We start from the raw sequence: 27,342 nt of genomic DNA on the forward strand, positions 1-27,342 counted from the left end.
AACAGGTTATAATTAAAAAATTGGATTTTACCAGATCAACAAATTTGTTAGTGTGTGTTGTGACTGTCAAAACCAGTCGGGGGCAGTATCCACCAGCCATAGTGCAACTGGAAGGTCACAAGATTGTACTAGAGTGCATTAACTTCTTTATGTTGGATAAATAATAAACCTTGATTTAGTTGTACTGAGTCATTTCAGCTTCTTAATGTAACTGTAGCTAGCATATGTTTAACAGTAAAAAGGAAGGGAGTGTCCACCTCCCAGTACTGAGACCCCATGCAGAATGCTGTGTGCCATCTGTGTTTCACACTGACTGCAGACAGATGGCTAAAGCACTCCTGTTACAGGAGCCATCTCTTCTCAACTTTAATAAGACTTAATCCTCTCAAACTAAATGTACCATTATATGAGATTTAGAAATTTGCTTCCATGTATAAATGACAAAAACAAACAAGCAAAAAAACTATATTCTTACATACAAAATATGCCCAATGCTAAATAAAGAGTACACATGTTCCATATGTAGTATTTCAGTATAGTTTATATTCCTAGAATAAATTCATTCATGCAGTCAACTCTAAAAGTCAAGACCAAGAGGGTGACACTTGAGTAAAAGAAGAACACTGACACCATTTGTCAAAATGTAGAAGTACATGCATTTTCAATTTGATTTTTCTGAAGCTTGTGGCTGAAATTATTCTCCAGTGTTACTCAATACAGTAACTACAGTCAGGCAGTCAAGACATAAAAAGAGCATATGGTTTTCACGGAACGTCATCTAAATTTCATTGCCGCTCATCTATCCCACTAATCCTTGCTATAATGTTTATAGCCTAGTTAATTGAACTGGCACAGCTCTGTGGGTTTGGAGATCCCTTCTAAGAAGCTCTAAAGCCATATTTTTGCCAAAGCACACATTGCTAAAATCACCACAGCATTTGAAGGAGGTGCAGCTGTTCTTCCAGTAACAGTTCATGAATGATTGTGTGAATTAGGTATTTAGGCAAAGGGCTCAGAAGTCATCATAATATTTATATTAAAATGAGTTAACAACTAATCAGTCCACCTGGAGCTAATTGTACTTACTTTAAATATAACAATGTAAATATATTGCCTAACATGTATAATTTAATTTAAAATTTAATAAATGTAATATTTTTAAATAACTTTAGTAGAGTAAAAAGTACATTTCATTCTGAAATGGCATAAAATGGAAATACTCAATGAAAGTACCAATACCTCTGGTGATGTTTACTTTATGTGGAGATCTTAAAACCTCTTATCCTGAACTTTGGCCCACATACGTTCTAAGAAACACAGAGCACGTTATTTTGAGGGCCATGATTTATTTTCACAGTCTACTGTTAGTAACAGATTTATTGAGGAACAGTTGCTCTGAAGTCACTTGCTTTTGCACAGTGAAAACTAAGGAATTTGCTAGAACAGGTTTATTTTGTTGCAACATTCAAATTCTACATAACATCAGTTTTTCTACCAGTTTATTGACAGTGTAGTTTAGCACTTTAAATCTGTTCAGACATGTTCAGAGCTAGATGCCAATATAACCTTTTAGCAGTGCAACATGTAATAGAGATTTACCATTAAATCCACAACTAAACAAGAAGCTGCTTGTCAAAAAACTCTTCCATAAATATTTTTTACATTTCACACATTATTTTCCTAATAATAACTCTCACAATGCTGTATAAGAACACCTGGAAAAACAAACATCAGCTTAAGAGCTTAGAGTGACTAATTTGCACAGTTTCTGGGGATCCCTCTCCTTGAGAATACTCCCTCTCATTATCCATGTACACCTGCACCGACTTCCACAGCGCCCGGATGTTCCCCTCTCCGAAACCTGACGCCCCTCTTCGCTCTATCAGCTCCAGGAAAAAGGTGTCCTCTGCAAAAATGGGCTTGGTAAACACCTGGAGAAGGTATCTGGAAACAGACAATTACAAGGTAAGAAAGTTTCCTTGAGCCACCCCTCTTCCGGATTAGCCTGTGTTCTCATAGCTTTCGTTGCTAAATATGATTTCTCATGGAGAGAGAGTTTTCTGAAAAGCTAATAGGTGTCCACGTAACTAAAGCTTCCATGGGGCTTTCATAGTGCTTCTATGACTGACACTTATTGGCTCTCACCTTCTGTTTTCGCTGGATGATGTCTCTGATGAAGGATCTTGGTGCAGGTCTGTGTCCAGGAGAATACCATGCTGTGCCAGCATCTGAGGGTTGTGTCCTGCCTCTTCTATTTCCTGCTGTTTTCCCACCTGTCGCAAAAAGGATAGGTAAAAGTGTTAACTACAGTAGAAGAGAATTGTTTGCAAATATGACAATTATATATTATATGCTATAATCTAATACAATATGCAGCCACAGAAACTACTTTGTTAAAAGGCCATACATTTTTCCAAAGTGAGAAATTAGACAGAAAACCAAAGCCAAGAGCTGCAAAACTAAAATCATTCTGACGCCTGAAGTCATCTGGTACAGCATGGTACAATTACCTTTCCAACTTGTTGGGAAACATTTACTGTTTCTTGCATTTATTAATTCAAGATAAGTTTATTTGTGAAGAGAAATTGCTGTCCAGTTCTGTAAAGTGTTAGTCAAACCTTAGTGTAGTAAGCAGGAGGAGGTGAGAAAAACTGCACACCAGCTTCTGCCATAACATGTGCAGTAGAGACTATGTTGTTTGTGTAGAGTCCAATGTGCTGGATCCCTGGGGCCTGGTGCTGCTCCAAGAAGGTGTCAACCTGATTCCTGCCTGAAATAAGTGAAAGCACACAGTGACACAGGAATTACATAATGATAAACGGAGCACTTTAAAAGATAAAGGGGCTGCTGGGTTACCTTGTTCAGGCAGGGATTCTGCAATGACAAACTTGCAGTCAGGGTCTTTTTTGTTGACAGAGGGAAGAATGATGCCTGCTGTGCTGCATTTCCAGTACTCCATGGCAGTAAGACGTAGACCAATACCCTCCTGGTTTATGACAAAACCTTCATCCACATCTTCATTACTAGTCAGAAGAACAAACCATCCCCATTACTATTAATGTGAAGAAAACAGGGAATATGACCGTAAATGTCTTGAAATACCAGTTTAAAAGTTTCTCACCTATCAATGAAAAACCTCTGAAAACCAAACAGCTTCTCGTACCACCTTATGACCTGATGGGTTGTTTTCCTAGGACAGACGTAGGTTATGTGATCAAAGTGTGTGATTGGACAAGACAAGTCCTCGTCTTCCACGTTGCAGTCCTTTACAGTGACATTAAACCCAGGCAAAAATATCCCGTCATATTTTCTCCTGTCAATGAGCGTGTGGCACACGTTCCCTACAATAGATTTAACCACCGAGTATGTGACGAGACCACTGTCATCCTGGACTGTGGTGGGAGGAACCAGGACATCGCAGCCCAGATGACGAAGAGCTTCGGATGACCTATCCACATCCTCCACCTCGAAACACACGTTGCTCACAGTATCCACCGAGTAGTGTGGGCTGATATCGTAAAGACATTTCTCTGAACTATCCTGATTGTATTTCGACACAATGACCTGCTGAGGATCAGGTGAATATTTGTCAGTGAAGCCCTGCAGCTCTCCATTCAAACTCCTCTGGTTTGGTCTCTCATTCACGACGAAAACTGCTGTTCCTTTTTTGAAAGCCAGCTGCCTGGACTTGTCGGTCAGTCTGGCAGCAAACAAATGAAACTTGAATTTAGACACAAGGTCATTGGCTAGTTTCTCCACGTTAGAAACGTGGAGCGAAATGTGGTGTAACCGGCTCAAGTAGGCTGCCATGTTTTAGATGTGACGTTTGGACAGAAGGCGTTTCCCAATGTTTTTTTTTAACATATAAAAATACCTACATTCTTCCTACATTTTAGCGATATAATAAAAGATTATTCATAAGAAAATGCTTCTTCGTTAGAACAACATGCATTTGTGATTTTCTAAACATGAAACGCATTTAATCTTTTAGAATCTTAGCATGTACAAAATAACGTCATAGTAAAGAGAGCTGACATATTTCAAATAAAATGGCAGATTTGACTAGATAAATTGGTTGTTTACATGTAAATGATATTTAAAATCGAACGATAAAATACCATCCTACTAATTTTTACTAAATTTTTAGTCCGGATATTTAGGAATTGTGTGGTCAACAGTCCCGTATCTAAGTGTTTTTTTTTTTTTAAATATGATAAAAAATTGTTGTATTTCATAGCAAAGAATGAACTAAAATCTCAGAGAAGAATTTGAGTAAATGCTGTTTCTGACCTTGAACATCAAAACTCTCACACATCTGCTTGGACCCCTTATAGTTTTGTCCGTGAAACACTGTCATATTTCCTACAGGACCTAAAGGCATCACAGTACCTTCCTTTTATCCAATGGCATTGTCCGCTGAGCCAGATGATTGGTGACGTAGGCAGACTAGCGTTTATTTTGGCTTTGCTACTCATTTGTCTCGTTGTCGCCGCCATTAAACAACACGGAGGCGATGTAAACCATGGAGCGTCGCGGCTTCATACCATGATTCTCGGAATAAATAGACTTTGCCGAGAGGTGGTTTATTCGACGCGGGGCTAAATGTGTCCATAGAGGTAAACATGTGAGAGCCCGACGGGGTCGAAAAATCTTGGATAGGGAACGGCTTGATAGAGCAGGAGGAGGGGGGCTGGATAAGAAGGGTTTGTTGTGGTTTTCAGCAGCACTTTTGAAACGAGCGCAGTCGCGAAACGGTAAGTTTTACCATTTTTTCTTCATATAGACCTGTTTGTGAAGTGTTTCGTGAGCTTACGTGTTATGATAATTTCGCTAAGTGTTGAAAATAATGGTAGCCGTGTATTAGCCGTGGTTAGCTTGCTAGCTAGCAAGCGCAGACTTACGATTGAAAGATTACAGTAAAAGCCCCAGTCATGTGAATTTAAGCCAGGCTGTGAACCATAGTTCACAATGACTGACAATAAACAGGCGCAGACAAATTAAGGCTGTGAATCACACCACAATCTCAGGCTGCCAGTGTCATTGAGGATACCTGACCAGATGTAGTTAGTTTTCAAACTAACGTTAAGTCATTAACTCATCATGAAATCTTTTCACTTTATTTGGTGTTGTGTAAAACACAACGCTTGTCTATCATGTTTACTGGATTTGTTTATGCCACATCTCTGTGTTTATCACCACAGTTTGACTAACCAAAGCAATCCACAATGACGGAACAGAAGGTAAAGTGGGCCTGTGACTACTGCACCTATGAAAACTGGCCATCTGCAATCAAGTGCACAATGTGCCGTGTACAAAGATCGAGGAGTCCAATCATCACGGAGGAACCTTACAAGAACAGTCCTAATCTGGATCCCAGTCTGGAGTGGGACTCCCCCAGAACTGAAAGTGGCAGCAGCCTTCTTATCTGCCCTGACTCCAGTGCTAGACCAAGAGTCAGGTCATCTAGCATGGCTGAGATTGCCAATAAATGGTCCTGCCAGATGTGCACTTACCTTAACTGGCCCAGGGCCATCCGCTGCACGCAGTGTCTGTGTCAGCGCCCAAAGACTAGTAGCCCCACCGAGTCCCCCCAGACTTCAGGCTCCAACGCAGGCTGTCGTCCTGGTCTTCACTCCCCTGTGGACACTTGTGAGGAGTACAATGACAGAAACAGACTCAACACCCACCAGCAGTACTGGACATGCACAACCTGCACTTACCAGAACTGGCCTAAAACTACCAAGTGCATGGTGTGTGACCACCCCAAGCCCTTCATCCAGGAAGCCATAGAGCTGGCTGAGTCTGCAGAGCCGTCACCCATGATCAATGAGCAGGACAGGGCTCGGTGGAGGGGCAGTTGCAGTGGAAGCCAGGGTCAGAGGAGATCCCCTCCTTTGCCCAAGAAGGAAGACCGTGGCACAATGGATTTCCAGAGGATAGAGCTCGCAGCTGGAGCCATGAGCAGCAAGGAGGACCAAGAGGTTGACTTCAAGAAGCTGAAACAGATAAGAAACCGAATGAGGAAAACAGATTGGCTGTTCCTCAATGCATGTGCAGGTAAGTTTTTAAGTTGTTTAACATCATTCCTATGATGAAATTATTTGTCAAATGGCAGAATCAAATGTGAGGACTTGATTTTATTAGGTTTAACAAAATAAGCAATTTTAACATATATTCAGTGGTTTACCCAGTCTGAAAAAAACTGATGCAGCTTTAATGTTTACCATGTTTTACAACTATTCAGTTTACTGCTGCAGTTGCTCTATTCAGAGGCAACAGCTTGATTTACCTTTGTCTAAATGGCAAAACATTTTATTTCTGCTTAGTTCATGTTGTGCAGATGGTGCTTCACCCTTTGAATGCCAGGGTTAGATACTAGTGTGATTCTCCTGGTGATTTATTAATGAATGTCAACATGTCTCATTGTTTAGACTCCAAATATTTGGGTACAAAAGGATTTTTGCAAAACATAGTCTTGGCAAGCTTTGCGAGGAGGGTGTAATGCTGTTTTCAGGTGGAAACTCCACCATAGTGTGGTGATATTTATTCTGAACATAATATGTTATGCTGTATGGCAGTGTGATCAATATGTGTAACTAAATGGCTACTAGTCATTTTATCCAGCTGAACCCCTCAGCTGCCACTGAGAGTGTCTTTGAAAAACTGAGAGGGTGTGAGTGCAGCCCAGCCGGTGGGGATGAATGGGCCGTCTGGGCACCGCAGTGAGAGTGAAGCCCATGGACCAGAGACTCCTGGCTCGCAGCCAGCACACCCTGTAAACAGTGGTGCTTATGTGCTGCCCATGAGGCAAAAATAGCCTTGACATGAAGACCAGTTACCAAAAAAAAAAAAAGCTAGTAAGCATGAAGGCAGCACATGATCAGCATCCTCCTGACCTTTGTACTGATTACTCTCTGGCATTGGCACTGTTGAGAGATTGACTACTTTACTACAGGTCATAGGAAAACAGTTTTTTTTTTTTTTTTTTAATCCCGTGTCCTACATCCAGGCCTTTAATTATAATTTAATTTATTTTGTAATATTTTTGTGGCATTTTATTCATATCACCTCAGCTACTTCAGTTAAGTTGCATGTACTAAATTTGGCTCTTTGATGTGTTTCTTAATGGAGGAAGTGCCAGAGCTAAGCACTTCCTCAGGTCTAACTTGCTCTCACCCAGCTCAACTCTTTGCTCCTGTTTCTGATCTAATGTTTTTTTCAGAAAAATGTCATCAGATCATCTGATGACATTGATTTTTACTTTCCTCCAAATGGAAGTAGCTTTTGTTTGTGTATAATTGTTCTTTTGTTTTAAGGAAAGGCTGTAACAAATCTTGCAGTTGCAATTCAGCCTTTTGTATAAACATGTTGTAGTTTGGTGTGACTCATAATGATGTTGTGTAAAATTTGTGTTCTTACTGTGACTATAAAAACATTCTAGAGAAGTAATAGAAATGTTTGTGTTGATCAGCTGAGTTTTTATGTAATTTAAAATTGAAACCGGTACCTGTATAAAATATTAGTACTAAGGTTTTTAGAATGAGCCTAAATTCCACACTATGTACTAATCAGCATAGTACTCTTGATACACTTAGGAAATTAGTGTAAAGTGTAATGCAGAGACCTCAAACAGCTACACATGCTTTAAATCCACAGCACTTAGACTTGACAATATATTATAAAGAGTGATATTAGGGCACAGATAATGAGAAAGTAGCTGTCACTTATGTTAAGAACATCGTCACACAGGTAGTCTGTTAAAATTAGCCAGCAGTTTTGTGTACGCTGTGCCACCAAGCTACTGCTCATTTCACTTAGTGCAGCTGTTGAGAGTACTAGGCCCAAAGTAGGGGGAGAACACTAATCAGCACAGACTGCCGTCTGTCTGACACATCTCTCTGCTAGCTCTGTATTAGAGCCTACACTGGTTTGTCTGTTCTTCTCTAGTGATCTAACAGTACAATAACTGTTCTCAAACAGGGTTAGCTAGTGGCTACATCTAGAGCTTATCTGACCTTAATACTAGAGAGCTCTATTCAATCTGAATTCTTTTGAATGCAACTGTTCCTCTAGTTGAATTTGTTATGCAAGTTTCTCCCTTAATTATAGTTGGTTGTGACTAGGAACTGTATAATGTGTTTGAGGGATGTTTCTGTAATGTTCTGCTGTCTGTTACATCTTCGTTTTATTACGGATAAATACAGTGGAGTTGAGCTGTCCCTTAAGCCAGTCTACTCTATTTACAGAGCATGGTTTGGCTTTAAAAGAATTCCCCTGTCTTTTCACAGTAATTTATCTAATTTGCAGATGTGCTTGAATAGGAAACACTGGTTTCTCAGGTAGACCTTTTTAAAATGAATGCAACCTAAAACGGCATCCATCCAATAATGTTTTTTACAGAGGTATTTATTCAGTTATATAGTCAGTTAAGAGGTTTTTTTTTAATTATCCTTTGATATAAACTGTGTGCCTGATAAGTAAAGTAAAATTTTGACAGCTGTCGACTGTGAATTGTTTTTCTGCACACCACTATTCCTTGTTGTTTAAGCATAGAGAGTAAACAATGTAGATGTGTGTCTCCATTGAAATTCAATACCCTGTGTATACGAATTCCTGGAAAAGCAACTGCACCAGTAAACTGAAATAGTGCTGAATATTTGCATTTAACTGCCAATTATTGTTTCCTATTTTCTGACCTTCTTTCCTCCCCTTCCTGCCTCTGTTGCAGGCGTTGTGGAGGGAGACCTGGCAGCAGTGGAGGCCTACAAGTCGTCAGGAGGTGACATCGCTCGGCAGCTCACTGCTGATGAGGTGCAGCTCCTTAACCGATCTTCAGCATTTGATGTAGGCTTCACCCTGGTCCACTTGGCTATTCGCTTCCAGAGGCAGGACATGCTAGCCATCCTGCTAACAGAGGTAAGCATGCTTATAAATCATGATTCCACCCCACTGGAATTAAAGCTACATCCTCCTCTTTGAGCAAAGGGACACAAAAATGTGCAACAGGCTGTCTCATTAAACTCTTTCTACACACACATTTGTATGTAAGCAGGAGAAGGAGCTGGGACTTGCATAAAGAATATGCCATCATTTTAAATAAGAATAAACTACCAATATTCATGTCATGTCCTTTATTTGAGTGCATTATACAGAGTTTGAGAATCAAATCTAGCACATTACTCAACAGGAAGTTGGAAGGTTCTTGTAATTTTTATGCTAGTCTTGACTTCTACTAGTCAAGTCCATTACTCTATAATTGTTCTGTGGCACAATAAATAATATCTAGCAGAAGTCTGTAATGCTTGCAATTATAGCTGAAGTGCACTTTGAGGATTAGGTGGAGGATTAGCCTGGCTACAGTCCTGTCACTGGTTCCTAATAGACACAATGTCACAGAGCTGATGGGGTTTGCAAGGCAAACAACGATTAGGAAAGGCACAAGGAGTTAGAGCCTCAATACAAAAATACATACATCTGCATCAGTGAGAATGAATTGTAGAAGTATGTGGTAATTATTAGTCTAGTTCTTTTTTTACATAGCCCAGTCTGATTTGCATCAGCGAACAAAATTATTACAAATTTTGACATTTGTGCAAAACACCCACCCCTCATAAATAAAGTGATTTCTCATTTTCTAAATTTTATTTTTGGTTTATGTCCATGCTATTATTGGTATTGTAATTACCTCTAATTTTTCTTAAGGTGAGTCAGCAGGCAGCAAAATGTATCCCCTCCATGGTGTGTCCCGAGCTGACGGAGCAGATCCGGAGGGAGATTGCAGCTTCACTACATCAGCGCAAAGGAGATTTTCCCTGTTACTTCCTCAGTGACTTGGTCACCTTCACCCTGCCTGCTGGTACACTTTGTTTATTGAACACCTTTTATATGTGTGTCCAAACACCTCTGTGTTCCCAGAAAAAGGTTTTTTTCCTGTAATCTTCTGCACCTCAAAGAAGACATCTATCCCAACAAACAGTCTTAAGATTTGTCTTTTGCTTGAAATGAATGTTAAACGCTATAGGGACAAAGAGGAAAAGGATTGATTTAATATAAATGTCATATTCTAAATAGAAAGAAAGAAATTTTTGTGCAATCTTGACTGTTTTCCCCTTCACTAGAGGATTGCAAAACATTGTTGTGCAGCATTACTCATACAGCTCAGTGTCCTGTCCCTGAGGCATAATGTTTTTACTGAAATGACATGCACTTTACTTTTCAGAACTACCAGTTATATTGTGATCCGGAGCTGACAGTGCCTCTGGGATAAAAGATTATGCAGGGCTCACTGATAGATTAGATTTATTTATTTTTGTGAATGTTTTATGCCAAATATGTTTTTGCAGTCTGAATTTGGCCTGAGGCCAGCTGCTGGGCACTCTCCCTCTGCGTCTCTCTGTCTCTTTTAACAAAGCCAGTGCCATTCACTATTGAGCCAGAGAATAGCCACCAGTGTTCTGGCTTTGTGTGTGCACAGTTCAGTACACACAGAAACACAACATGCTGTACAGAGCTTGTATTTACAGTGTGCCATTGACAAAATGTCAGACAGTAAATGGGATTGCAAAGAACATCCCGTGTGTGTGTCATTGCTATAGTGATTCTGTTGCCTTCGGCAGTGTGTACCATTAGGCCAGAATGAGTATGAAAACATAAGGTCTTTCCCATGTGTCTTTGCAGATATAGAGGACTTGCCACCTGCTGTCCAAGAGAAGCTGTTTGATGAAGTGTTGGATCGAGATGTGCAGAAAGGTATCTATGATTTATTCACCTTCATATCTAGTATCTGCACATGTCCCCAGGTTGCATTCATTATTCCCCAGGCACATGTTCAGACAGAATAACTGTGATTCATGATTCTGGGTCTACTGTGGAAGGAGCTAGTCTAAAAACCAACATCTGCTCTTGTTCTCCCACCTGCTCACTACCTCTTTCAATTCTCTAGGTTAATTGAGTTCACTGGTTTCTCTCCCACACTGTCCATAAACCAGGTTACTGAGGGAAGTAGTGATCTGGGTCTTTAGTTTTTGAATACAAAGTAGCTAAAGAATAAGTAAAGGTGCGTTTTAATAATGATCGTTGGATCTGTGTTTAGTGCTCTAACCGCGCATTAATGTTTTTTGTCTTGTCTCTGTGCATAGAGTTGGAAGAGGAATCTCCTGTCATAAACTGGTCTCTGGAGCTGGGCACACGCCTGGACAGTCGTCTGTATGCCTTGTGGAACCGCACAGCTGGGGACTGTCTGCTAGACTCGGTTCTGCAGGCCACCTGGGGAATCTACGACAAGGACTCTGTCCTGCGCAAGACCCTCCATGAAAGCCTGCATGACTGCTCCCATTGGTGAGACATTCAACCCTACACAGAGCTCCTACAGTCATTTAAAACCAGGAACATTGGATGTTTTCTAGTTTTTGGTATATTATACAAAATGGCACCTGTTTTAGATTTTAGAAAATCCAGCATAAATACTTAATTTCATAGTCAGATGGGACCCATTGCAAAGTTTGACACATTAAAATTTAAGGATCAGGTCATCAAAATTTGACACATTTAAAAAAAAAAAAAAAAAAAAGTGTTCGTCACAAAAATGTTGCTTAAGTAAACAAAACTGCAAAAGTTTGTGCGTGTCTTTTAATAATATTAAAAAGGTTTTCCTGGTTGTCTGCAAGCAGTGGACAGCTAATGCAGTCTGCTGGCAATTAGTGCTTTGATCATGTGAAAATTCAGTGTAGATATATTTCCTCAGGATATTTACATACTGCCCTAGACCAGTCAAAAATAAGAGGCGTAAAAGAGCTGTTGTCCTTTGTATTTGTATTGCAGAATGTACTGAGTAGATTATTTCCTTCTTTACACATAACTGGCTTTCTTTACTCTTTTGCTGTAGGTCATGCTAGATGTTTTTTGGTTTCAGTCATACAGATTCTACAGTTCAAAAGTCTTTGGCAGTTCTTTTTGGCTGTTAAATCTTTTTTTTTTTTTTTTTTTTTTTCTTTGCCAAGCAAATATTTTGTTAGTAAGAATCTAGTTGTTGGTATGTTACAGTATGATACATCAACTGTGGTTCATATAGATAAACCCTTATATAAAAATAGCCTAATGCATAACTTTTCTTCAGGTTTTATACTCGCTGGAAGGAGTGGGAGTCGTGGTACTCGCAGAGCTTCGGTTTGCATTTCTCCCTGAGAGAGGAGCAATGGCAGGAGGACTGGGCCTTCATCCTGTCTTTGGCCAGCCAGGTAATTATAGGGTTCTTTCTGGTTTACTCAGTTCCTTCCTTTAGTTCACTATCAATCAAAAGATTGAAAATGGCCCACTATCATGTAGTTAGGCTGTAAAGGGGAGTGCATGTTTTATGCATGTTAATGGGAATACAATTCGCAAAGTAGAGCACAGAAAGTGATGTATTCTCACTACAACATTGCAGATTTTGTGTGTTCCTAGCAGTAAAAATAACACCAGATGAATTATTTGGCAACTGTGACTTGTTTTATACAAACAATAAATACCTGGCACACATGCAGGAAATTTGCCTCCTATTTTAATTTGTTTGAGTGAAAAGAACAAATTGTGTGCCCTGTTCCTGTTTGTTTTTGGGGATGGTCATGCTGTATAAGAGAAAAGAAAATCTTCCTTCTTCCTTTTGGCACCCTGTGAATTTTGCTTGTAAATGTGTACAGGACACACAGTTTCAATTCTTTTAGGGTATATCACTTTGTTCTTCATAACATTTTCAAAGCAAATTTTATTTCTTTTATATATTTCTTTTTCTCTTTCTTTATATTATATGTGACAGGCATGCTGTAGACATTTGTATTACTGTCCTTTGCAATTAATAGGAATGTGCATGTCACCAGCTTTTAGATGTGTGTTCAAGCCCTGTGGCTCATGGAAGCTATGACTCTGTATTTCATTTGATTTGTTTCTACTACTGTCTTTTACTGCACCTTGCAAAAGTCAGTCTGCATAAAAATGTCATTAAATGGACAGAGCTCCACTCAGTGGTTATGTGTTCACAGCTCTGTACCCAGACGTTCAGCTAGACTACAGCTCTGAGATAACTATGGAGACTGTCTTAAACTGTATGATGCAGATACACATCAGCAGAAAATTGTAGTAAAAAGTCTGAATATGAATCTTGAGTTGAAACTGCACAGAGAGGTTAAAGCCTTTTAATATTCAGTGCTGTTTATTTACTGTTGTTCATTCATTTTTATCTTGGTAAAATGAAGGGTGTTGAACTGAATGGGAGACACGGTAGTTCTGTGGAAGGTGGATTGTGAGGGAATGTCAGAGAGGACATGAGCAATTATTACAGATTGTGCTAAAACTGAGTTGTAGATTGATGGACGGCTCATCTGTTTGACTGGCACGCCTGCTGAAGCAGCAGTCCTAACATGTGACCCTGGGATTACAGGCGTTTAGCTCAGACAGCCCCTCTGCTGTTAGAGTAAACAAACACAGAAAATGCGACCTCATGAGGCTTTGCTGGTGACGGAGAGATGAGATCCAAAAGGATAAAATCATATATCCGTCTTCCGTCAGTGTGGGTACATGACATGATGAAATAGTGTTGTAGCTGTAGTACATTTTAAAAGCAGTTAGTTAATCTGCTTTATGCTTATTCAAATAGTACAACTGAGAGTTCACAGTGTGCAGGACACTCTGTTTTGCAATATGAGCACAGTACTTGGCAGTCTAAACTCTCTTCAGTATTTTTAGTTGTATTAATATTGAATGTACAGTTGGGGTAGTGTATAGTATTACTGTGTGCTACAGTGTGATGTCTTTTTCCTCCACACAGCCTGGGGCCAGCCTGGAGCAAACCCACATTTTTGTTCTTGCACACATTCTTCGCAGACCGATCATAGTCTACGGAGTGAAATACTACAAAAGTTTCCGTGGGGAAACGTTAGGATACACTCGTTTTCAAGGTGAGAGAATATTTTGATAATCCTGCTATTAACTTTGTAAGTTATTTAAAGTAGGTGTTCACTCAATTTCTAACAATACTCTTGTGGTTTCCAGTTACCTGTATAGGATCATTTCATTGAAGCTATTCCTTTTGAATAAATACTCCTGTTGACATGTAATTTTTCAGTTGCTATATCGACAAATAAGATTCCAGTGACAGCCAGTATGTTGGATTGGATGTAGAGAGATTTCAAAAGAAGGATATCTCGAAACACAGGCAAATAAAACCAAAACTATCCCATCAGGTCAGTATGGCAGATCATCATAGCCAAAGAATAACTAGAATGGAGTTATAGCTGTAGTGTCTGCTGACTGTGTGTGTGTGTGCATGTGCACACGGAGCAGTGAGCCTGGCAGGAGGGAGAGGGTGGGTGTAAATGTGAAGAAGCAGGGCACCAGGCTGCATCACAGAGCTGCTCTCAGCTCACAATGGCCCAGTTGTTTCTAGTCAGCTGTTAAGTCAAGTTCACAGTCACTTCTGATGTCAGGTTAGATTTTAGAAGGTTCTTGGCCCTGACTGAATTTGACACAGTCTAATTTGAGTGTATAGCTGCAGGGCTTATTCCTCCCAGGTGGCTCCAGTAGCAGTAGCACCTAGAGCAGGTCCCAGCTGGTCTGACTGACTCTGTGTACGATGGATGTGCTCAGGTGTGTACCTGCCACTGTTATGGGAGCAGAGCTTCTGCTGGAAGAGCCCCATCGCTCTGGGCTACACACGAGGCCACTTCTCGGCCCTGGTGGCCATGGAGAACGACGGCTACGACAATCGCGGTGCGGGCGCCAACCTGAATACTGACGATGATGTCACTGTCACTTTTTTGCCACTTGTGGACAGTGAGAGGAAACTGCTGCACATTCACTTCCTGTCTGCACAAGAGGTACAGTCTGTTACTGTGATATAGTTACAGCCCAGGTTTTTCTTTTCAACTTTTGAGGAATTTATCTGTTCATCTTCATATTTAATGTTTAATGTATGCAACTCAACTTGTGGATCTGACAGTAATACAAGTAGCAGTGTATTTGTGTAGCAAGAAACTGTTTTCAAGTGGATGTCTGTGTGTGATACATGACTATGGCCACTGGTGGTTTCATGCCCATTCAATGGCCCATTTTGTTCTCTAAGAAGTAACTGCATGTTTGTCTGACTCAGATGGGCAATGAGGAGCAGCAGGAGAAGCTGCTGAGGGAATGGCTGGACTGCTGTGTGACAGAAGGAGGCATGCTGGCAGCGATGCAGAAGAGCTCTCGCCGCCGTAACCACCCCTTGGTCACCCAGATGGTGGAGAAGTGGTTGGACAGGTATCGGCAGATCCGCCCCTGTGCCTCTCTGTCTGATGGTGAGGAGGAGGAGGAAGATGACGAGTGACAGGGGAGGTAATGGACACTGTGGGCTCTGGAAGAGTACCTTACTATCTACATTTCTTTTTTTTTTCTTTTTTTCCCCCCCTTTCTCCAAAATGTAAATCTTTCACTTGTAATAATGCATGTGTTCTGTGAGGTCTGTAATAGAAAAAAAGATGCCAACATCAAGAAACAGAACCCCAATTATTGCTCTTATAAAAGCACATCAAGTCCACTTAGTTTGCCTTCCTATACTCAGATTTCTCCTTATTGTTATCAAAGTAATTATTTCAATTTGAGAGAAATACTAGAACATATAGGAAAATATACTGTATTTAAGGAAATCCCAAAGCTGCGCTAGATGAGAAACTCCATGTCAGAATTTCCTGACAGATGTTTTTGCTTACAGCAGAGAGGCTAATGCTTGTTTGTATGTTGAGGTTTAAAGAGCACCTGGTTTCCTGATCGCTGATCCCGCTGCACACCCCTTCAGATGTTGGATTTATTTATTTGTTTAGGAGAGTTAGCACACGGCGCCGATAGCTTTGCTCTGCCCCGTTTTGCCTGTGTTCTGTTTGACCCATTCAGTCTTGAAGTATTTTATTTTGCACAGATAATACCTACATTCTGTGAGGAGAGGGGAAAAATGATGTACAAGTTTACTGACATTTTTACGTGTGATTTACTAGCTCATGGTCATTTTAGAGTGGGTGTTGTTGATGCTGGTGGACGAGAGAAAACCCTGCCTCTTTCTATGGAGTGCATTAATATTAAATTTGACTCACTTGCATCCTCTTTGTGGCTGTTTGTATTTGTTTGCACATTACTATTAGTTTAATATGACTACAGGCGGTTGTATTTGACAGGAGTATTAACTAGCAGCATTTCTTTTCTACTTGCTATAGCTGACATATGTTTTAGTTCTTGGTGGATGCTAATGTAAATTGATTTGCCTGTTTTGCGGTTAATCATACCCTGTAGTGGATTTTCTTCAGACTCAGTTCCAGAAAATAAAAAGTTTGATTCAGTTAGCTTAGAATAACCAAAATAAATAGTATATCAGTTCATTGAATTCCCAGATGTAGGGTTACCGTTACCCCTCAGAGCTTATTCTTGTTGGTGTTTGAATTCGTTTTGGCTTGAATGTCACTTATTTGCACGAGTTATTGCTGTACTATTAACTGCATTTCATTTTAACAGGACTTGGTACTATTTTAGCACCCCCCTGTGGATAAAACAGCAAAGTTAAAACTGAGGAAGTGTGATTGCAGTTAGCTGTCTCACCAAAAAAACAGTAATTGATCAGATCCAGCAGTCGTTACAGACAGCTTGCTCTCAGAATTGTATCTTTTTATTTGAACTGCACCGAATGCTAAATGTTCACCTTGTACAAGAAACAAATACAAATACTCACACTAAAAACAAAAACTGCTGGCTGCCTTGTCTGCTATTGTTGGGACACTAAGGAGTTTCTGCTATTGCTCTTACAGAGTACAAGATGCCCCAAAGAACCTGGCCTTCAATAGAACAAAGAAAGTATAAGGAGAGAAGAGAGAGGGTGGATCACATAGGACTATGGTTATAGGAACATTTAACTAGGCAATACAAATCTAACAGGACTCTTCAAAACTCTTAACACCAAAAATGTGGGATGCGCCTTGTATATAAAAATACCACAATGGAGAGAATGAGGGAGGAGAGAATATCCAGACTAACCGGATAAGTCTTATCTTTTTTTTTTTTCCTCAAAGACAAATTCTGGGAATAAACAATATCTGCAAAAAGTGTTTTCCTGAGTCATTAAGAAATTAGGTTTGCTTTAACCCTTTCCTGTCTTCAGAGTATGTAATGTGCTCAAAGAAGAGAGGGACTCAATCTGTGCACTGCTGCCGTTAAGGTAAGAATCAGAGGCAGTCACACAAACTATGGAAAATCTTAATAGCTCATGTTCTGCTAAACACCTCACTGACTCTCAATAACTGAAATTAAAATACTTAACTAGCAGCTCCCTCCAATTTCATATAACCTAAAACCTCAGCTGCAATCAAGCAAATGTTTAGTGTTTACTAGACAGCTTCAAAAAAAAAAAATCCTTTCCCTCCATGTCTTGGAGCAATTTAAAAACTTAATGGTGCCCTCAAGTGGTAAAACATGTAACTACAGCTGTCACATTTTATTGCCAGGAAAGGGTTAAAACACACTGTAGATTACTATAACTGATGACCATTTGTGTGATGAATGATAAATATATATGCCAATAATTCATTTTTATTCATTCACACTGAAGATTTAAAAAAGAAAAAAAAAATATCTTGATGCTTAATGAGGGGCCTAAACCACACATATTAGTTACATAAGGAGAGTGGGACAAAAGGTGGGGATGATCAGGAAGGGTTAGGAATGGAATAAGGTCCAGTAGCACATGATGCCAAAGTTTGTTTTTTTTTTTTTCTTTTCTTTTTTCCTCTTGTTCTTCTGTTGGTGTCTTAAGATGTGGGCCTACGTTACCCAAGAGCTCTGAGCTGTAGGGGGCATGGGATAGAGTCATCGGGTAATCCCAGAGCACTAAAAACACTGGACTCTGTGTCCACAATCATAGGCATGTCCCAAAGAAAAAAAAAAAAAAAAAAAAAAACATCAAAGAGTAAAGTTGGTACTGAACCCAAAGAGACAGAGTAAAAACTAAAACGTTAAAAGTACAAATCCCCTGGAACATGTCTTTTGTTCCCAGTTGCCGACTGATTTAACAGGCGGCCGCTTGTGTAGTTTCACTGTCTCTTGGTCCCAGGTGGTCAGTTACTTTGTGATTGGTTTGTTTCTGAGTGTCGACAGGTCGGATGAGAAGTTGCCATTTGCATCCCTTCTGCTGCTATTGCTCAGTGAGGTGCTCTCTGGTCTCGCCGTGTTTGGAGGGCTGATTGGGCGACGGGGCCTGGGAGGGGTGTGTACCAGAGGGCAGAGTGTGGGCGATGGGCACCCCACCTGGTACCATGCCCTCTAGTGCCCCTGGAATGCCGCCCGGAGCCACTCCAACCACACCTGGCGGGTATCTGATGAAGGGGAAGATCAGAAAGTAAGTGCCACAGACAGATTCTCAGAGAATTTTTAGTGTGCTCAGAGTTTACTAGCCCATATACCCAACACCGTGAAAAACCTGCCTGATAGCAATGGCTCTTTTCCACCTTCCAATTAATCAACAATAATTTTAATAATTAGTTAACTGTGTTTAGCGCAAACATGGAAGATTTGATGTTACTAGCTTCTCAAATGTAAATATTTTCTTAGGTATTTATGAAAGTAAACTGACTGATGAAATGAAATTTTCACCAGATGTTGGTAACAACCCATGCAATCTCAACATGCAAAGAAATCAAACCATAGATGTCCAAAAATTCAGTTGTGTAATAATGTGAAATGACTAGGGGAAAAAGTATTGAACGTGCTTACTGAAATTTATTTAATACTTCGTACAAATGCCTTTGTTGGTAATGACAGCTTCAAGACGCCTCCTGTATGGAGAAACTAGTCGCGTGCATTGCTCAGGTGTAATTTTGGCCCATTCTTCCACACAAACAGTCTTCAAATCTTGAAGATTCCATGGGCCTCTTCTATGAACTCTGATCTTCAGTCCTATCCATAGATTTTCAATTGGATTCAAGTCAGGTGGTTGGCTGGGCCATTTTAGCAGTTTTATTTTCTTTCTCTGAAACCACTTGAGAGTTTCCTTGGCTGTGTGTTTGGGATCATTGTCTTGCTGCATTGTTTCATCTTCATCATCCTGGGAGATGATAGCAGATTTTTATCAAGACTGTCTTAGTACATTTTTCCATTCTTCAATTATGTGATGTTTGCCAGTACCGTATGCTGAAAAACAACCCCACACCATGATATGTATTATGACATCCAGAGTTCAATTTTGGTCTTGTCTGACTGGACTAAAACCAAGACTAACTAAAACCAAGACTAATTAAAATTAACCAAGACTAAAACTAAACCAAGACTAACTAAAACCAAGACTAAGACTAATTTTGGTCTTGTCTGGTCAAACGAGACCAAAGTTGAACTCTTTGGAACCTTCCCTGTTTATGTAGAAGAATGGGCCAAAATTACACCTGAGCAATGCATGCGACTAGATTCTCCATACAGGAGGAAGCTGTCATTACCAACAAAGGCATTTGTACGAAGTATTAAATAAACTTCAGTAAGTGCATTCAATGCTTTTCCCCTGTCATTTCACATTATTACACATAACTGAATTTATGGACATCTATGGTTTCTTTGCATGTGTGGATTGCATGGGCTGTTACCAACATCTGGTGAAAATTTCATGTCAATTGCACCTTGGGAAATATATATATACTGAGAAAAATGGTGACGTGTTCAATACTTATTTTACCCGCTGTATATATAGTCCATGGTTGTACCCAACCTAAATAAAATACTATAAACTAATCCAAAGCGATAAACCCCTAAACTAAATAAATTACTATGAAAAGTACATGTAAGCAACATATTCTAAACAATATAGAATAAGCAAATTACTTAATTAAAAATAAGCTAACTATAAATACACAAAAAGCTCCTACAGATAAGTCACAACATACTGTGGAGAAAATAAAACTGACACTGCAACTACAATTATTCTACTACAAGCTGTTAGGGCTCAAGGTGATGGCTTTAAGTAGCTTGTTTGAGAACAGTAATTCAAAGATATTCAGTCGACAAAGTGACGAAACAGAGAAAAGCAGAGAATCCTCACATTTGAGAAGCTGAAATCATAAAATGTTTGGCAGTGATTTATCAATTGTCAGCACTTTTGTTTCAGCACTATAATTTCTTAATGTAACACAAAAACAGGCATGCTCCTGGGACTATTTGGGGGGAAAAGAGCCATTTTATTAGAAAATTATAGCCAAAAAAAAAAGGGAAGAAAAATCACATCATTCAACCAGCGAGGGGAAAATCACAACTAATCCAACAGAACCTGCCCAAAAACCCATAGGAAGGAAACCATGAAGCATGACTCCATCCATGAAACTGTATCTGAATGGCTTTATGTCATGCTTACTGGGACACTGAAAACCCACATTCTCTGCCATCTATTTCTACTGTGCGTTCAGTGCAACAGGTAAGTGCTGAGGGATTACAGAGGAGACACACATCAGGTGAGAGGGTCTTATCCAGGACCTCCAGACGGAGGCTGTTGGCCCAGTGTTTGTATTTACCTGCTCCTGATCTAGGCATTAATTTTGTCTTGGGGGACGCCGGTTGTTACGGCCGGAATGGTTTGGTTCACTTGGCTGTGTGAAAGAAGCAGATGGAGGTGGACATGCTGAGATCACAATGGGCCCAGAGTGGGACATGGTGGACAGAAAGTTACCTTTCTACCATTACATAGGACAGTTAGTGAGCGGACGGGACACTGGGATCTATAGCAGAATGGGGACCTAACTGATTTATGCCCATTTAAAAATCTAATAAAGCAATAAATGTACAGGAGTAAGTCAAGGGAAACGTGATTAACATGCCATTAATTCTTTAACATAACGAAAAGAAAAATAATATGGAGCAGTTCTCTAATTCAGTTTATGACTTGCTACCCTTTGTTGGAGATACTTTAAATGTACCTTTGGGGTACACTGACATAAAAGAGATGTTTACTAAATGTCTGTTTAATTCCTACCTGTAGGCAGCGCCGTTGAGCTCAGGATGAACACCTGGTTGATCCATAACTGCCCATGGTGCTGTAGTGACAAAGAACTCCTTGTTGACACAGTTTCGTAAGCTGTCGGGGATACGGCCTGTGATATGACCCAAACACATGCACAGAGTTAAAAGCAGCATACACCCTTATTTTTTTTTTTAAAAAAAGACAAAAATGAACAATATCTTCACAAAATTAAATGTTTGTGATTACTGACAGTGTTGCAGCACAGGGTTCTGGGGCTATTGGAATTTTGGTTCTAGTGTTAATAAAGGTTGCCCATGGCCTACTGATGTGGAAATGTGACACCTGGGAAACAAAGGCATGCAGCAGGTCTAATAGCACTAGAACCTAACTATGAAACAGGGAGGACAGGAAAAAGATTCAGTGTCTTGTTTAGCAGATTTTGGAAGACAAATTGTAACTGTGTTTGTGACTGCATACCGGTGATGGCTCTTCGAATCTCGGTGGCGGCTGCCTCCCTCATCTCCAGAGAGGCCTGCTCGCTGTACCAGGCTGTGTGTGGTGTGCAGATCAGGTTTGGAGCGTCTTTCAGTGGACCCTGAGCAAAACTACATCACACACACACACACACACACACATAAGGAATGTAAACTTTCTATTATAGCGTCACATGGTATCAGGTCAGATCTGAGATGTTGAACTATGACACTGCACATTAAAATAAGTCTTGTCCCACCTGCCATCACTACATATATTTTTTGCACGGTGAGAAACTGGAGCATTAAAAGCCTGTTTTTTAAAAAAACATTAAATGTGTATAATTTGCATAACCACTGTCTGGAAACATGACCAGAGGGAGAAACCACCAGTTTCTTCTTCAAAACCTCCTTTCATCTCTTTCCTCTCATGTGACTCAAAAACAGATCATGCCCGCCTCCCTCTCCTCCTCTTCCTCTATCCATGTAACACCTCGCCTGGTTGTGTGTCTGTGTAACACCTCAGCAGAGCCCTGAATGAGCGTCACGTTGCGTGGGATGGAGGGCCAAAGTTATGAAACACTCCCCAGCCAGTCAGCTGAGCAGCCAGCCAGAAACAAGCAGCCTCCAAAACTCAGTAACCGCCCCTGATGCGTGAACAACACATCAACACCAGTTACCCTCGGAGATGGAGAACATGGTTAGAAAGGTGGAAAACTGGGAAGCATGTCAAGCTGTTCACCCTCTGGTGAGAGCAGCAGTGGAAACAGAAATGGAGTTTATAGCTCAAAGCGGTAATACAGTGATGGGAGAAAAGCAAACGTGGAGAGAGGTGACATTTTGGAAATAAAAGTAAAATCTAAAATTATTTAACCTTACATCAGGGCTGATGGTTTCATCCGACTACCAACATCACTAGGTCAGTGTAGTATTGAATGCATTTTCATTCACTGCAATAAATGTATTTTGTAAAACAATGAAAGGAATTCATCACAAACTAGAATTGGAAAATCATAAAAAACAAAACATACAACAGTAGTTTTTTCTTTCTCTGCAAATAAATGTAATTTTCATAATGAAATCTCTACACCATTTATAATTAAGTAAATTAACTTGCCAAAACAAAGTTTAAATTGATTAAATACTTTTGTTCTACCACGTTCTCTGTCTCTGTAAGGTCAATTAGGTAAATACTGTTAATAAATGGCTACATTTTTTAGACTTTTCAGTTTGACTCTTTACAGTATAAATAAAAACTTTTAAAGGTTTTTGTCTGTTTTCCAGATTTGATCATTTCCACACTGTCCTAGCATCTGACAGATTCTCTTCAGTCCCATTTTGACGAAGGTTCATGTGTCGTTGCTTTTAATCAAACTTGTAACTGTTTCCAACAAGCGTTTCCCCATTTTGAAACCTGCTCCCACAGAGGTGAGTCTTTGGGCTTGGATGCTACATAAGAACAGGATATGCTCTTTACCCACTCAACCATCCATCAGCAGCTTTTACTGTATTTAGTTTCCTCTGACAGAATTAGAGAGAGCTCTCCATCTCCTGAATTCCATTACCTACAAAGCCTGAAGGAGCCTTTTAAAAGAGAATGAGGTGTCTTTAACTTGTCATATGTCTGCCATTGTTTCTGCCTGCCTGCCTGTCTCTTTAGCTGTTTAAGGCTTTCTGTCTTTGTCTCTGTGTAATTTGTTTTCTTTCCCTTCCTGCACACTATTTCTTCAGCTGTATCTGTCCATTGAAGTGAATTATTCATCCGTCTGGCCTTGATGAGGGGTGTTTTCGTGTGTGTGTATATCACTTACCTGAAGGGCTCAGTCTCATGGACGTCCAGAGCAGCTCCACGTATCCTGCCCTCTTTCAGCGCCTGGGCCAACGCTTTCTCATCCACCAGACCTCCCCTCGCAGTATTGACCAGGAATGCACCCTGACGCATCTGTGGTGCACAAGATAAATGCAAACTCATCAGTGCAAATGTATATGATCATGTGCTTCTGTCTGTGGCTTCCAAATTAACATTAGATCTAAAGTCAAATTTCCTCTTGGGGATTAATAAAATTGATCTTATCACTCTGTATTAAATGTTTACATTTGAGGGTCTTGGTGCTGATAACGTGGGACAGAAAAGGAGAAAAAAAAAAAAACTGACACATGAAAGATCTAGCAGCCAGGAAAGCACCTGGAAAAAATATTGTCAGAAATGGCAAAGAGACCAGTCTTAATCCAAAACCAAAAGCTGAAATGAAGGATGAAGCGTGAGCTGAAAAATGAGGCAGAACCACCACCCCTAGCTGCTTGTGGGTTAAATAAAAAAAAAAGGCACAACAAAAAGTGTAAGAGGGAAGAAGGAAAAAAAATCTAATGAATATGCCCAGAAGAAAGTAATCCCTTAATCTTGACAAAAGCTGAAATTCAGGGGCATGAAAAGCCTTTATGCTGGCAGGCAGTCTTTTATTAGGCCTTGGTGGTTTTGACACACAGAAACACACAAACATTCATACACACATTTTTACACTTTAGAAACTGAGATTGACTGCCAAGATTTTTGGTGAGGAAAGAGGAAAGTCTTCTTACAATGCATCATTTAAGAGGCAGCTGGGAATCTTAAGCTTAGGGAAAGACAGAGTTAACTAGGTTAGGCCGTTACTCTACATCCACTTCCGCTTGTCTCTGCACACATACTGTAACTGACAAATCTCAAAGGGATGAGCACATGAGAGTCAAGAGTAAGACGAAAAATGAGCGGCAGCGATAGAAAACATTCACAGAGCAGAGATGTGCACTTCCTCAGCCTCCCTGCAGGTGTCACACTGGAAGAGCCTCAGAAGACAGTTATTGACTTAGCACTTTCCCCTCGCAGAGCTCTGAGAGCCCTGCTGTGCAGCCTAGTCGATATATTTGCTGTAGCCGTGGGCTGGCGCTAATTGCATTTGACAGAGCAAAGGAATGAATTTGTGTCCAGCTTTGGTTGAGCTTTAGATAAAGAGCAGGAAATGTGCAGGCAGGAAGGCTGCTCTTCTCTTTTTTCCTCTCTCTCTTTCTACCGACTGTAATGCTCTTTAGGACAGCCTCCAGGCTGACAGAGTAATAACACAGCAGCAGCTCTGCTTGTCTACCTGCTAGATAGCACTGCATTAAGCCCAGGTCAGGTCACAGCTGTTCAATGGGATGTTTGGCTGTGCCTGGATGGCATGTCTGCTTGTGCTTGTGCTTGTGTGTGTGTGTGTGTGTGTGTGTGTGTGTGTTTGTGGGTGTGGGTGTGTGTGTGTGTGGGTGGGTGAGTGGGTGTGTGCACTAACGGACCTGTTTAATGGTGAAGTCGTTGATGAGGTGGTGGTTGTGTTCGTTCAGGTTGCAGTGCAGGGAGACACAGTCACTCTGGTAGAGCAGGTCCTGCAGGGTGTAGACACGCTGGACGCCCAGAGAGCGCTCCAGTCCATCCTGTAGGTAAGGGTCATAGAAAATGACATTGAAGCCGAAAACCTTGGCCCGCACCGCCACAGCCTGGCCCGAACGACCTGAGGACACACAGAGGAGAAGGTGGATTTTATTTTTATGTGCACAGTCAAACGCAGAGCGACCTGTTTTTGGTTTGTTTTCTAGCAACTTGGTTACGACAATTCAAATAATATCCTTCCAAAATTCAGTCCAGTGAATGTTTGATTATGAGACTATTGGGTGACAAGTGAACATGGACAGAATATAAGACTGGGAAAATATGAATTACATTTTCATAAAACTGAACAAAGTGTTCAATCAAGTTAAAACAGTGTTTAATCTGCCTGAGGGCTACAGAAAAAAACCCCACTCCTGATCAGTTGAGTCTTTTTGAATTAATTAGGGTGTAGATACTCTCTATTCATGTCAGATCACTGGGGGACTGGGAACGAACAATGCAGTGAATGGCAGCAAGTCACAAACCACTTTTAAAGAACTGCTGATCTAGCAGAGTGACTTAAAATGCCCATGAAAGCAAAATCAGATTCAGTGTATTTTTCTATACAACTACAGGAAAAGTAAATGGCTATAAATCTCACACCGTCTCTCTCAGGCTGTGTAGGCAGTGAGCCTGCACTCCGCTCTGTTGCTGGAGAAACCTGCTCCTGCTCAGCTGCTGCTGCAGCAGCAGCTAAGAGAGTGAGGGTGATGGAGAGTTGGATGCTGTTGCTTGTGAAAAAGATCGATAAGGTCCTTTACGCTCTAAAGGTCCCGTCTGTGATGGAGTATTACGTCCTACTATTAGGCTCCATAGCTGAGGAGAATCGTTCATTTTGTCTTCTTTCAATCTCAGCCAGTAAGATACTGCACAAGAGCTCAGTAAAACCTAAGCAGTCACTCAGGCCATTCTTTTTCATGTGATGGATTACAGCTGCAACTAGATCTGATTTGCATGACCAACCAGCAACCTGTCAATAGCTTTTTGCAGTAAAAAAATCAACCCTTCTGAAAGATACACATTTTGTTGAGTCCGCTATTCCTTAACCATCCCCGTGTATTTCTGCTTCAGTTAGTCACCCTATATTTCCCAGCATGCAGTATGACACCACACGAGCATATACTTGTTGCTTTTCGCTTCAGGTTATAAATGCAGACCAATGGTGACGACAGTAGCAGCAGCAGCAGGGGAATGTGCTTTTCAGTCAGCTCGTCTTATGGCCACAATCTGATTTACTGAGGCTGCTACCGTTGCTTTAGTAAAGTAGGTGTTGCAAAATACACCGTAGTATAATTTGTCAGGCTCTAATTTCCAGTTGTGTTGTACCGTAGCCGCTGTACTATAGCTGCACTATAAGACTATACCCAATAATTGTATCTCCTTTCAGTATTTCTAAGCTTCCCTCCTGTTCCACACAAATCAATGCCACCACCAGAGAGAATAAACTGTTTCTATGTAGTTTGGGCTCTCAGCTCATAGAGACAGTCACTGTTAATACAAAATATGGATTGTAACTGTTTTCACCATCCTTTAAGTTGACATATAACAAAAGAAAAGATGACATTGTTCCTATAATGCTAAGTGAGGTCAAACAAGTGAATATCAATACTTTTTACTCAGCTGTGATCATTTACGCAGGAGAGGCCTTCAGAATCATTGGAAGTGTCTATTCTGAGGTGCAAAACAAATCCAGGGAGCAATAACCACATCCATATACTTCAGCAAGTTCAACACTGATTTTAACAGGGTAAAGGCCTAAAAAAGGTTGGATGCCTGGTACTTGAAGTGTTTATGTGGCTACTGTCACCCTGTAGCCAGGGTTCCCCCCCCCCCCATCGTCAGTGTATATACAGCCAGCAGAGTTGTGCCCCTGGCTGTATGTGCCGACTCCTACAAACAAACAAACAGCAGGAGGCCCTCGCTCTCCCCAACCTCCTGCTGACAATGGACATTGTTCTGTGGATAGTGGGAGCCAGAAAGAACGGGAGAGGGGGCTGGAAGTGGGAGAACTGGGTGAGAGAAAGGGGATTAGTGTGGGCATTCTCTGCACCAGGACCTGCTGTTCGGGCATAGAGAGTCTAGGCAGCTGTCTGGGACCTGTGGGGGGGTGGAGGTTGGTTGTGTGTGTGCTGTTGAGGGGAAGGTGTATGTGGACACAGAAGATAAGGTGGCATTCTGGAAAGGTTTGCGAGAAGACAAGGCATCTGTCAGCCCAGTGATGTTCAGACAGAATGACACACAACTAGCAGTAAATCAGCAGAGACAGAAACACACGCACAGGCAGGATCCAGTCTACTGTGAGGGACTTGATTATTGCAGGGTAAAATGTTATGGGACCACAGTGACAGAGAAGAAGAGTTGAAAACAGACATAGAGAAAATAATGGCGATATAATGGCGAGCATTAGAGTGGTGGGATGAGAGAACAGTGTGGCAGAAGAAAGG

At 40.8% G+C, this 27,342-nt stretch overlaps 3 protein-coding genes across 11 annotated transcripts in view; 1 reads left to right on the forward strand and 2 right to left on the reverse strand.

Moving 5' to 3' along the window:
* Positions 1 to 1,151: 1,151 nt before the first annotated feature.
* On the reverse strand, positions 1,152 to 3,831 carry hpdl (4-hydroxyphenylpyruvate dioxygenase-like). 2 transcript variants are annotated; one of them, XM_026315309.2, is made up of 5 exons: positions 3,122 to 3,831; positions 2,857 to 3,023; positions 2,660 to 2,770; positions 2,146 to 2,273; positions 1,152 to 1,944 (listed from the first exon to the last, which is right to left on the reverse strand). In XM_026315309.2, the coding sequence occupies exons 1-5, from the start codon at positions 3,808 to 3,810 to the stop codon at positions 1,804 to 1,806; spliced, it is 1,236 nt and encodes a 411-aa protein (XP_026171094.1). In that variant the 5' UTR covers positions 3,811 to 3,831; the 3' UTR covers positions 1,152 to 1,803. The 2 variants fall into 2 exon arrangements, with proteins under 2 accessions (XP_026171094.1, XP_026171093.1); XM_026315308.2 differs by having other exon boundaries at positions 2,619 to 2,770.
* On the forward strand, positions 1,831 to 16,993 carry zranb1a (zinc finger, RAN-binding domain containing 1a). 4 transcript variants are annotated; one of them, XM_033325750.1, is made up of 11 exons: positions 1,831 to 1,965; positions 2,180 to 2,291; positions 5,202 to 6,057; positions 8,729 to 8,916; positions 9,703 to 9,856; positions 10,678 to 10,749; positions 11,139 to 11,337; positions 12,116 to 12,236; positions 13,802 to 13,931; positions 14,620 to 14,849; positions 15,122 to 16,107. In XM_033325750.1, the coding sequence occupies exons 3-11, from the start codon at positions 5,226 to 5,228 to the stop codon at positions 15,335 to 15,337; spliced, it is 2,142 nt and encodes a 713-aa protein (XP_033181641.1). In that variant the 5' UTR covers positions 1,831 to 1,965; positions 2,180 to 2,291; positions 5,202 to 5,225; the 3' UTR covers positions 15,338 to 16,107. The 4 variants fall into 4 exon arrangements, with proteins under 4 accessions (XP_033181641.1, XP_033181642.1, XP_026171089.1 ...); XM_026315304.2 differs by lacking the exons at positions 1,831 to 1,965; positions 2,180 to 2,291 and adding exons at positions 4,436 to 4,754; positions 16,803 to 16,993 and having other exon boundaries at positions 15,122 to 15,345; XM_033325751.1 differs by lacking the exon at positions 2,180 to 2,291 and having other exon boundaries at positions 1,840 to 1,965.
* Positions 16,994 to 17,706: 713 nt separating this feature from the next.
* LOC113135345 (C-terminal-binding protein 2) overlaps positions 17,707 to 27,342 on the reverse strand; it is an 81,373-nt gene continuing 71,737 nt past the window's right edge. For all 5 annotated transcript variants that reach the window (XM_026315299.2, XM_026315301.1, XM_026315300.1 and 2 more), the window contains 5 exons: positions 24,766 to 24,980; positions 23,268 to 23,398; positions 21,461 to 21,588; positions 20,996 to 21,113; positions 17,707 to 18,362 (listed from right to left, as the gene is read on the reverse strand). In XM_026315299.2, the coding sequence (XP_026171084.1) occupies positions 18,182 to 18,362; positions 20,996 to 21,113; positions 21,461 to 21,588; positions 23,268 to 23,398; positions 24,766 to 24,980 (773 nt within the window). In that variant the 3' untranslated portion in view covers positions 17,707 to 18,181. The remainder of the gene's footprint in view (positions 18,363 to 20,995; positions 21,114 to 21,460; positions 21,589 to 23,267; positions 23,399 to 24,765; positions 24,981 to 27,342) is intronic.

The sequence above is a fragment of the Mastacembelus armatus genome, chromosome 19 (assembly GCF_900324485.2).
Source record: "Mastacembelus armatus chromosome 19, fMasArm1.2, whole genome shotgun sequence".
NCBI lineage: Eukaryota > Metazoa > Chordata > Actinopteri > Synbranchiformes > Mastacembelidae > Mastacembelus > Mastacembelus armatus.